This window comes from Caloenas nicobarica, chromosome 28 (genome assembly GCF_036013445.1).
Source record: "Caloenas nicobarica isolate bCalNic1 chromosome 28, bCalNic1.hap1, whole genome shotgun sequence".
NCBI lineage: Eukaryota > Metazoa > Chordata > Aves > Columbiformes > Columbidae > Caloenas > Caloenas nicobarica.
This window is the reverse complement of record NC_088272.1, coordinates 3812187-3824027: the sequence shown is the minus strand read 5'-3', so window position 1 is coordinate 3824027 and position 11841 is coordinate 3812187. Positions and strand designations below refer to the sequence as shown.

At 49.6% G+C, this 11841-nt stretch overlaps 1 protein-coding gene across 1 annotated transcript; it reads left to right on the top strand.

The window, feature by feature from the left end:
• Positions 1–222: 222 nt before the first annotated feature.
• On the top strand, positions 223–927 carry LOC135999532 (olfactory receptor 14J1-like; the record flags this gene model as incomplete). The annotated part of the gene is made up of 1 exon (XM_065653102.1): positions 223–927. A coding segment is annotated over one exon (705 nt), but the record flags the coding sequence as incomplete, so codon positions are not given.
• Positions 928–11841: the final 10914 nt, after the last annotated feature.

Sequence of the window (11841 nt, the reverse complement as noted above, 5' to 3'; positions counted from 1 at the left end):
TCTAAACCGTCACTGTCTTTTCCTCCTTGCACAGGTCCTCATGCCCACAGGCAGCAAATGTCCAACAGCAGCTGCATCACCCAGTTCCTCCTCCTGGCGTTCACAGACACACGGGAGCTGCAGCTCTTGCACTTCTGGCTCTTCCTGGGCATCTACCTGGCTGCCCTCCTGGGCAACGGCCTCATCATCACCACCATAGCCTGTGACCAGCACCTCCACACCCCCATGTACTTCTTCCTGCTCAACCTCGCTCTCCTCGACCTGGGCTGCATCTCCACCACTGTCCCCAAATCCATGGCCAACTCTCTGTGGGATACCAGGGTCATTTCCTTTGCTGGATGTGCTGCCCAGGTCTTCTTTGTATGTTTCTTAATTGGTGCAGAGTTTTCTCTCCTCACAGTCATGTCCTACGACCGCTACGTTGCCATCTGCAAACCCCTGCACTACGGGACCCTCCTGGGCAGCAGAGCTTGTGTCCACATGGCAGCAGCTGCCTGGGCCACTGGGTTTCTCGATGCTCTGCTGCACACGGCCAATACATTTTCACTGCCACTGTGCAAGGGCAATGCCCTGGACCAGTTCTTCTGTGAAATCCCCCAGATCCTCAAGCTCTCCTGCTCAGATGCCTACCTCAGGGAAGCTGGGCTCCTTGTGGTTAGTGTCTGTTTAGGATTTGGGTGTTTTGTGTTCATTGTGGTGTCCTATGTGCAGATCTTGAGGGCCGTGCTGAGGATCCCCTCTGAGCAGGGACGGCACAAAGCCTTTGCCACGTGCCTCCCTCACCTGGCTGTGGTCTCCCTGTTTGTCAGCACTGCCATGTTTTCCCACCTGAAGCCCCCCTCCATCTCCTCCCCATCCCTGGACCTGGTGGTGTCTGTTCTGTACTCAGTGGTGCCTCCAGCAGTGAACCCCCTCATCTACAGCATGAGGAACCAGGAGCTCAAGGATGCCCTGTGGAAACTCATATCTTAGTGTTTTCTGAAGCAATAAACTGCTCATCTCCTTCTACATAGCAGTTTTAATGTAACTAGTTAGAGGTCTAGCCTCTCATCTGTATTTTCTCTTGTTATTAGCCTTTTTTTAAATTGTGATAACATTTTCATCCCCTTTCTAATTCACTGTCTGCTTTTCTTTTATAACCCCTGGCTGTGTAAATGAGGAGCCATGATCTGTGTGTATTTAAACAAAATAAAGCATCCTGTAGTGACTTGTTTTTCAATATATATCCTTCCTGCAAGGCCTGTTTGGAGCTGCAGGGACAGTTCCTGTGTGCATGGGAGGAGGGGAAAAGAGTCCAGCCTGGCAGCCCTGCCAGGGACACCAGCGCTTGGCCTTCCAGAGCTGTTCTCGTTCCACTCCCACACTCTCCTTCTCATCCCTTGTGTTGGTGCAAGGCCTGAGTGCTCTGGCAGCCTGGTCACCGTCCTGCTGTGTGTCAGTCCTGTGAGCGCAGGCAGGGACAGGCCATGGGCACTGCTGTGACAGAGCTGGCCTCACAACAGCCTTTCCAGAAAGAAAGGTGATCTCCTATGGTCAGGGCCTGAAGGTTTAGCTCTTCTTCCAAGCTTCCCTGTAGAACATGCTGAAGCGACATGCAGATGCAAACACCATTGTACAGCTGCACAGCGTGTGTGTGCAGGGCTGGGCACACAGCAGTGTCCTCTCACAGCCAGGCCTCCTGCCAGAGACCTGCAGGACCAGCAGAGCAGGGGCTGGGCTGTGCCATGTGCACTGGACACCCCTTGAGAAGAAGTCTCAGGACAATCATCATGGACTGGCCCCTCACAACCTTCCTTTCCAGCCCTGGCCTCTCTCCCCAGCTCACAGAGGTTGCTCTTCCCTCCTTGGTGGGACACTGAATGAGTAGCTCAGCAGTCCATGTTGGCTTTGTACAGATGAGATGTAGGCGCACACATCATGTACGTGAGGTGACACGCACGCGAGTGATCACAAACACCATCAATTATTCCTTGTTTTTCCACTAAGGTCTGTGGCACAGACAAGGTCTTGAGGTCACTTGATGTTGGGAGGAATATCCCATGGGAAATCACCTGAATGCAGCACTGCGATCTTCTTCCTTGAACTGAGGTCCCCGTGTCCATTCCTCATGACATGGCACTTCTCAGATGAGTGCAGAGCAGGGTGACACACCACAGGGCTGAGGTGCCTCCCGTCCCTTTGGAGTGGCAACAGGAGGCCAGAAACCCACTGTGACTCCTTCCTCTGTGAGTGAAAGGGACAGATTCTGTCTCTGAACATCCCTGGGTGCATAAGCAGTCCTGAGACCAGCTCAGACGTGGATGCCTGATGGAATCCTGGCATTTCTGTGTGTGACTCCAGGAACAAGCCTCAGTGGCTGAGTGAGATTCATCTCAGCTACCTGGGACAGGCTCATTGCAAGTGCTCCTGTCTGCTACATCACCCTTGCCCATGATTCTGGACTGTGCTTTCAAAAGTGACAGCAGAAACACGGGAGTTCTGAGGTCCTTGGGAAAGGAAGATGTCAAACCCATCTTGAAGAAGGACAAGAAGGAGAATTTCAATAATTACAGGCTGGTCAGCCTACCTCCATCCCTGGGAATGGGATAGGCCGCATCTTCCTGCACCAATCTGCAGGCACCTGAAGGACAAGGAAGGGATTGCTGAACCGAAATGAGCAGAAAACCCAATGAGTCCCAAGAAATGCTCTGAACCCATTCCAGAGCTTTAGACCCCCGGGAAAGAGCTCAGTGACCGTGCAGCCCATGCAGTTGCATCTGTGTCTCTCACCGAGCAGCACAACCAGTGTGGAGTCACCCCATGGTCCTGCAGCCAACCTGCTCTGTAGAGCATCAGTGCCAGGTTGGGGCCCTGTGGGGAGCACAGGGAAGGGGCCAGGAGCACCAGACCAGATCAGAGGAGGGATGGGGGGAGATCAGACAGGAGCTGACCGGGGCTGGAAATTGCCTTGGAGAGAAAAATGCTGGTGTTCAGCTGTCCCAAGATAATACCCAGAGTTCAGGGTGCAGGGCCAGAAGTCCTTGCTGTCCTGGTGCTTCACCAGGCCCGGGAAGTAGCTGGAGAAGGATCGGTGTCCCCCACTTGCCATCTTTTAGTGCATCATCCCTCGTGAAGGGTGGCATGGAAAGCAAGTCTGGGACTCTGTTTCAGGATTTGCACCGAAGAAAGTATTCACCCAGAAGCCACATCATTTTGCTCTGGTACTTCAGTCCTGGTGCTCATCACATGTCCTTAAGACAAACTTATGCACCCCTCTTGTCAACCTTACCCCAAAAGTCACCCCTAGACAAGGCTCCTGAGCTGGGGCCGAGCTGGAGAACTGGGGTCCAGCTGTGACCAGGGGAAGGACAAGGCCTGTCCTGGGTCCTCTAAAGGGCCGGCAGCCTCTGATCTCCACCAGAAAAGGCAGCATGCAGTAAACTGTAGACCATCCCCATGCCCATTGGAGGCCCTTAGGAAGAGTTCCTCTCTCCAAATATCCAGCCCAGCTTGTTGCTGCACGAACAACCAGGAGAAACTGCCCCAGGACCCTCATTCCAGACCCCACCTCCTCCACCCCATACAGGCAGTGCTCTCCCCCTTGTCACTGAGGTGGTTCCAGGGACCCAAGGGACACCTGTGGGGAGGAGATGTTGGGTAGGGACATGGTGTCCTTCAGTGCTCCTCATGGTACCTCCTGCTGGGCTTTGTGCCGCTGGTCACAACCCTCTGAGCCTGGCTGTTCAGTCAGTTCTCAGTGGTGCTAAACAGGAATATGCCCATGAGCACGTTGGGCTGCACTGGGAGGAGCGTGGCCACCCAGCCAAGGGCAGTTATTGTCCATCTTGACTCCGCACTGGTGTGGTCACATCTGGAGCGGGGTGTCCCAGTGGGAGGTTCCCCCTTCTGGAGGAACGGGGAGGAGATGTCGTGTGGCCAGAGAAAGTCTGGGTCATGTGTGGAGATGTTGAGAGACCCAAACTTCTTTAGCCTGGTGAAGTGGAGGCTGAGGAAACGTGCTGTTTTTACTGAGATTGAGTTAATTTTCTTCATGCATTTTGAATCTCTCTCCTTCATAGCTACTATAGTCTTTTGTTTAGATTTGCTACGAGAATAATAACACTGTTTCTTCCCTGGGATAGAGTTAATTTTTTCTTTTAGCAGCTTTACAGTGTTTCCCATTTGGTATGAAAGGAATGTCAGAACTCACTGATATCTTGGCTGTTGTCAGGGAAACCAAGGACTTCTTTGGCCATCCAGCTGCAGATGCAAATTGGCAGGAGGGGACACAGACAGGACAGCACCTGGATTGACATGCAGGTTGATCAATGAAATATTCCCTGTGATTAGCGTCATGCTCAGTCTAAAGCCGGAGCTGGCTTTTAGGGCTTGTTACATCCGTTATTTTGGGTTTTCCAGCTGGTTTGGTTAGTTCCATTCAGAAGTTTCATTCTGTCTGGAGTTCGATGTTAGTTCGGCCTTTTGCTGTTCTGCCATTTTGCAGTTGGCCCTTGGGCCTTTCTGCCTGTTGCCTTTTTGCTCTCTCTTGCTGGGATCAGCTGTTCAGGACCAAGGTGCTCCCTTCTGCAGGACTGGCTGTTCTGTGTGACTGGAGTAACATGAGGGATTGCACTGAGTATGTTTTCTTAATTTAATTTATCTATTTCTATTTAATTTACCTTGACTATTAGTGAAACCAAGGACTTCTTTGGAGTCCAGCTGCAGGTGCAAATTGGTAGCAGGGGGCACAGACAGGACAGCACCTTGATTGACACCCAGGTCAATCAACGAGCTATTCTCTACCATTAGCATCATGCTCGGTATAAAGCTGGAGATGCCTTTTCCAGCTAGTTCATTTCAGTTTTCCGGCTACTATGGTTAGCTCTGTTGGGATTGCACTGAGTAGCGTATATTTTACTTTATGCATATTTTAGTATAAGTATATTATTAGTAGTAGTGTATTATTTTTATTATTTTTATTGTCTTATTATTTTTTTTCTCTAAACCCACAAGTTTCTCCCTTCCCTTTCAGTTGTCTCCCTTATCCCACTTGGGGACTGGGAGCAGGATGTGAGCAGTTCTCATGGTCTTAGTTGTTGGCTGTGGTAAAACCATGACAAGAAAGAGTAGTAGTAGCTTCAGAAATCTTGAAAATCACTTTCCGAGATGATGGCATGCTTGTTTGGTTGGGTTTTTTTTTGGTAATGGGAAACAGCATGAGAAAGGAAAACCATCAGAAACTGCAGCTCTGGAGGTCCAGAGTGGACCTCAGGACAAAGAAATGTCATTCTGAGCACAGTGCTGTGGTCATTCAGAAGGACTCTGGATCAGCCATGGCTTTGTGTTTCAAGGAACAGCTGGTGGGGATGGAGAGACAGCAGCACAGGTGGGGACACACTGGGGTGAGAACAAGCTGGGGAAGCGCATGGGGTGTCTGCAGCCTGTGGGGAAACAGCCACAGGCCTGGGACAGTGTAGGATGGACCGTGGTGGAGATGGCCAAGGGTGCTGGCAAGGTTGCATGTCCCTGAAAGACCCAAGGTCTTTGTCCCCTTGGCTATGGCCGATGTCCCTGACAGCGAGGCCAAAGAGGAGACACATGGTTGTCATGGCCATGGCACCTCATTGCCTCCTTGCACCCCCCAGGGAGTGTCACACCCTTGTCCTGCACTGGGCATCATCCCCACATCCCCAGGAAGAGCCCTGAGACACACGTGAGGGACAGGATCTCCCTTCCCAGGGGCAGGGGGTCAGGGCTTGGCCATTGTCCTTCATCAAACAAATCAAGGGTTTTCTCAGCATCAGAGCTGCTGCACTTTGCCTTCGCCTGATGCAATCACTGCCTCCAATTATCTGCTCTAACGAGTCCCTGGGGAGGCTTTGTCAGTAACAGCCCTCAGTGGGGCCCATTAATGCTTCAAGGTACTTTGGGCTTTGCTTCTGACTTGGACTTCTTGAGGAGATTCTTCAGTCTGTCCTTGGTATCTGAGGTTCATGGACTCAGCACCAAATACGCCATGGGGCTCATTAAAACACAGAAATCTCTAACGAGTGATGTTTCTGTAATTTTCTTCCAGTCTTCAAGACTTGTAGAACTAACTGGAGAGGTTTCAATGGGACACTTACTGATGAAGATTTCAAAGAAGATTTCATAAAGGAGGGTTTTTTCTTTCAAGGGTATTTTCTGTCATTTTTCAGTGTGTAGAAGAAGTGACAGCAGCATTCTGCAATGGACATTGATCCAGAGGGTCTCCTGAAGCCATCTGGACAGGCAGGAGAACAGTCCCTTGAGGCTGGACACTGTATGGACACCCTTGCTGCTCACCACCCACCCCCAGTCTGCCCGTTCCCTCATTGGCCACCTGGGACTGGCATCACTTTTCCTCACATCAGACTTCTGCACTGAGCTCTGCAGGTGGATGCTGCAGCTCCTGCACACCAGCTCCCACCTGCTCTCCTGTGTAAACACTACACAATTTCATAAACACTAAACCACTTTCCTCAACTGTGTGTGTGAGCTGGATCTAATGAGGTCCACCATCCACACGGGACATCCACACAGGAACTGTTTTAGACAGAGAGATAGTAAAGGATATATATAAACACAATTAACACGTTAACTACCATGTTAATTAGACTTCTGAATAATGAGGCAAGTTTGGAACTCCCTGAAGCTCTGAAGCAGAAAGCAGACAGTTGAGAGGCAACTGAATGACCAAAGAGCAAGTGGAGGAGGAACCTGAGAGCACTGGGAAGGGCAAACGTCCAGACAGTCTGCTGGGAAGTTGTCCTTTGACATGGACATTTAATCAGGAGAGGTGGAAACTCCCGAATGACAAGGGAGATGAAATAATAGAGTGTTGGTAATAGAAGTACAGGGGAAGACCAATATTTGTTTTCGTACCCTTAGTACACTTCCCGGTAATTCACTTTTTAACATTTTTTTGTGTTTGTGGTGGGGGTTTTTTTGTTTGTTTTGGATTTTTGTTTTAATATGTTAAAAACAAACAAACAATCAAACTCAGAAACAAACAAACCAAACAAACAAACCAAAAACAAAAAAAAAAACAAACCAAAAAAACCCCACCACCAACAACAAAGTGCACCTTTCCAGGCAGACATCAGTCATCAGGTGTCTCACCATAAACAGCCAGGGCCATTTTCGGGGCCCCAGTGCACCTGAGGTGCTGGCCTGGGATTGGCATCTATCACAGGGGACCTGGGGAAGACCAGAGCACCTTGCAATGCAGGGGGAGCCTGGGCAGGGGTTCCCAGGGCATCTACACTGGCACCAGGTGTCTGTGTCCCTGGAGCTGAAGACATTTGTGTCCTAAATCCATTCCCAGTTCTGGAAAACTCTTTGCTTTTCAAAGAAAAGAAACCCTCCCAAAGAAAAAAAGAAAAATAAAGACAAGTATGTTGACACCTTCCTTTGCTTTGGATCTTTGTCTTCAGTTCTTCTTATTTTAATTTTCATTGACATTAACTGACATCTGATGGGCCTACAGGTATTAAGCCAAGATCATTTTGTGTCTTGCATAGCGCCCCATGCCCTCTAAACCTTCCCTGCCCAGGACTCCTCACACTTTGCCCAGAGCGAGTCACACTGAGCTGTTGACTGGTTCACTGGTTGAGATGATGGTTTAGATGGTCACCTACAGCACAGCTGGATTCATGGCCCATAATCATCTGCTCTGACCAGTTAGAAACAGAGCCCAGCATCACAATGGGATCATATGGGAAGTGAGGTTGAAGGGACCTCAGGAGTCTGCAGTCCAACCTGTCACAAACTGGGTCAGACCAAGGTGTTCAAGCCTTGATTCAATCAGAGATTGAAAACCTGCAAAGACAGAGCCTGTGCAGCCTCTCTGGGTGACCTGAGACAGCATTTGGCTGAGCTCCTGGGGAAAAAGCTTTTCCTTATGTCCTGGTTGAAGCTCTCTCACCTTCCACCCATTCTCTTTTGTTCTTCTACCACACACCATGGTGAAGAGCCTGGCTGCATGTTCTCCATGACCTCCTATAAGAGCTGGTTTGAAGAACAGTATTTGCCTAAACATCACCATCAGGGACTTGGAGAACAGATGCCCTGATAGAAAGAACTGTACAAGGACTTGGAGAGAGGCCTGAGGAAAAGAACTGTGTTGTACAGGTCTCTCTGACCTGGGGCTACAGGTAACAATAGCTGCTGTCCAGAAGATGATTTCACCTGCTGCCTCAGCCAAACTTGCCCCCACCTCCTCCCTGCTACTAAGGCCAGCGAAGCAGAGCATGCGCAGAGGCTTGACGAAGGTCTAGAGGTCACCCAGCGGACCAGTAAGAGACCCCTGAACCGAGGTGACGCAGGCGCAGATGGGTTCTGGCAAGTGAAGAGGGGACTCTTCGGGCCTGCACAGTTCAGCCTGAATTGCAAAACAAAGGCGGTGATTGGCCTCAATCAACGGGAGAGAGGAGGGGTGAAGAAGCGTAAAAGACGATTCGCAACTGGACATCATTGAGATGTCCCCACCAAAGGATCATGGATCATGACGGAGGACTGGCAGGATGCTGCTTTTGGGACCTGAGACCATAGGGACACCTTTGGAACTCGTGGTGGTAGCTAATCCTCTTTTCCCCTTTTTTTTCTCTTTCCCTTTTCTCCACTTTCTCTATCGCGTGCTGCTTTACGTGCAAAATAATAAAGTTAACACTGTTTGACTGAATTGTAACCCCTTGGCATTTTGGTCACCTTAATTTTGCGCTTCGAGATCAAGGTAAATGAACCATCACGAGTCCATCATTGAATGGACCGTGACATTAAATTGGTGTCACGGACAGGATTCTGAGAATACAGAGGAGTGCAGGTGCTGTGTGGTCTGTAATAGGGGAAGAAAGTTTCGCTCCAGCCACACCTGGCCCTAACTAATAAGGTGAGAGGTGTCCAGAAAACAAGGGGGGCGATTCAGATTTCCCGCACGCCACACACGCCTTGGTGTTGAGCGCTCCAAACTTGAGTTGAGGGCTCTGTCTCTGGGATCTCAAAGTGCAAAAATGGGTGTTGTTCTCATGTTGATGAGAATTGTCTGCTAGAGAGAGTGAAGGGGCAATCCTGTGTGTTTGCGTAACTAAGTTGAGCCTGCCCGTAGCAGATTTTTGTCCCCTCCAACCACTCGGGAAAGAGAAGGGTGACACAGCAGTTGCTGTGCTTTTGTATAACTAACTTGTGCCTTCCCGACGTGGGTTTGGTCCCTTCATAATAAGAATGACTGAAAAGGTTGATAATCAAGATTTTTGGTTATGGAAAGATCGAGACTCATTCTACACACTTTTAGCAAAGTATGGGGCTCGACCCTCCATACCCAGAGAGGACTGGGCTTGTGATAATTGGGCTAAGTGACAGAGTGTAGTTGTGGATAACTTTTTAGGAGACATAACATGTATGTGTGGTAAGCAATCCAGGGCTCCACATTGCCGCGGTTTAGGTTTAGGCTGCCGCTTGCCGTCCTCTACCAGCAGAGACATGGAACGTCACGGCGCGTGGACAGTGGCTGATCACCAATAGCAAATGGGGATGGGACGTGTGATCAGCGCATTGTAGCCAATCATTACCGTTTCTTTAGCGCGTGCTCAGGGAAAAAGTTCTATATAGTCTTTGTTGTTATGTTGAATAAAGGAGAACGATTTAACCCACATTGGGATGCTGTTGTTATTCTGGCTGACTCTTTCCGTCCAACGAGGCTCATCCTAAGGATCCACATGTAGTGGACTGAGTGATTTCTCTACAGACTAAGTCTAAGTTTAGATCAGATAAGAACAAAGCTATGGTCTGTGCTGTCCTAGGCCAGCCTAGTAGCAGCGATTGAAGATCACCTCAGGCAACGTAGTAATGAAAGAAAAATTATAGAATCCCTTGAAAATCTGGTGCAGATTTTGCAAAAAACGATCTCCAATTTAGAACAATTAGAAAATTCTTCACAACGATTCGAAAAAGAGAGGGAAGAAAACCGCTCATTAAAAGCTACTGTAAAGGAGGAATGTTTAAAAAGCACAAGAGTGCTGAGGGAGCGGCAGCTAGAGGAGAAAAATATCTGAGAAATAAATCAAATTTACCCTCAGAAAGAATTGGAGGAGACGAGAAAACGTGACGAGGAATACCCACACGTGAGACCCTTAGTGAAAACAGAATATTTTTATGCAAATGAAGAGGATACTGACCCTCACATTACAACTAAGCAAACACCTGACACTGCCACCGAGCTGGCAAACTAAAGAGAGAGTATGGGCGCCTCCCTAAAGAATCTGAAATGGAGCACGTGTGGCACATATCCCTAACTGGGAGAGACCAAATTCAGTTAAGTGAACAGGAAGCTAATGGTTACTGGGGGCATGGAGTTTTCTTAACAACTGGTGACAGATGTGCCCCATGGTCCCTAACCCAGCGAGCTGCTTATTGGGCTGGAGGGCTAAGCCCTTTAGATAGGGGAGAGCCCCTGGCAATCACTGGCACACCTCATCAATTGCTAGAAAGTGCACACAAAGCAGCCTGCTTGCAAATGGTACACGAAAGAAAATTGATTCCCGAATGTGAATCCTCAATGATGCTGCCAGTGAGTCCTGACATGATGACTCCCTTGATAAGGGGGCTTCAGGAATCACTTAAACCTTCAAAGGACAATCGCATTGATGAGCCCAGTAGGTTGGAAGGTTTGATTAGAAGCCAGGGTACCAGAAGTGGGAGCCAGAGGGATGGACCTGACACTACCATTGATTCACCCTTCACCCCTGCCCTGACTTCCCCCAACCAACCAAATACTAAAAAGGTGTGGACGTGGGGGGAAGTAGCACAAGAATTGATACATTATATAATAGGAAATATGGCCCTGTAAAAATCCTAGATGAAATGTCAAGAGCAATCCATCATATTGAAGGAAAGAATCTGCCCCTTTCTACTGGTACTGCTGCTGCTACCAGTGCTGTGAGAAAGCAGCATCCGCATATTAAAAGAGGAAAGGGAGAAAAACCTAAGATCTGACAACAACGGTAGTTTTTAGGAATTAAAAAGGGAGTTCCCAGAGATATAATAAAGGGCTTACCCCTTGATAAACTGAGTAAACTGGTATCAAGGTGGCGTAATCCAAAAGAACATTCACAGAGCATGAAAGAAGTCCTACCCATTATAACTTCAGCTCCCTCCTCCACCGAGCATGAAAGTCTCTCCCAGAAACAGGAAAACGAGAACCTGCATTCCCTCCATTCCGCACTCGTACCTGAGGGCAGGACGTGACAGGCTGTGGGCATTACAACATAGTCCAGGAGTTTCTCAGTCTCTCTGGGCACCTCCTTTGTTGAGGACCCTGTCAACTGACTGAGGGTCCCACCCCTCCTGCCCCCCAGCTGGTGCAGGTGAAGTCACCCTGCCCGGGGCAGGGGAGGATGTGACTGTCAGCACCTTGGTACCACCCTGGTGTGTACGTGGGGACAGGCACAGCGGGGCACAAAAGGTGCGAAGGAGCCATTGACTGCCCTATTGAAGCCTCTGGATCTCAGGGGGATGTGCAACTGCCACAGTGGGGCATTGTGATGTCACTGGTGATGTCATAAAGGGCCCCATCCGGGCACCCCTTTAAAAGCAGGGCCGGGGGTGCAGAGCTGCATCCTCTGGCAGGACAGGGAGGTGGCCACTCCACTGTGGCCCGGTCCTGGTGAAAGAGGAGACGGGGTGGCAGCCAGACACGCTGCCATGGCCGGCACTGCTACCGGAGCCGCTCTCGCTGCCACTATGTCCCAGCCCTGGAAACTGTGAGGCCACTAAGAGCCAAAATCTCCCATCCCTGGACACCTTGGGCTGCTCAGGGTTAAATTTCCTGTCCCTGGACCCATTAGG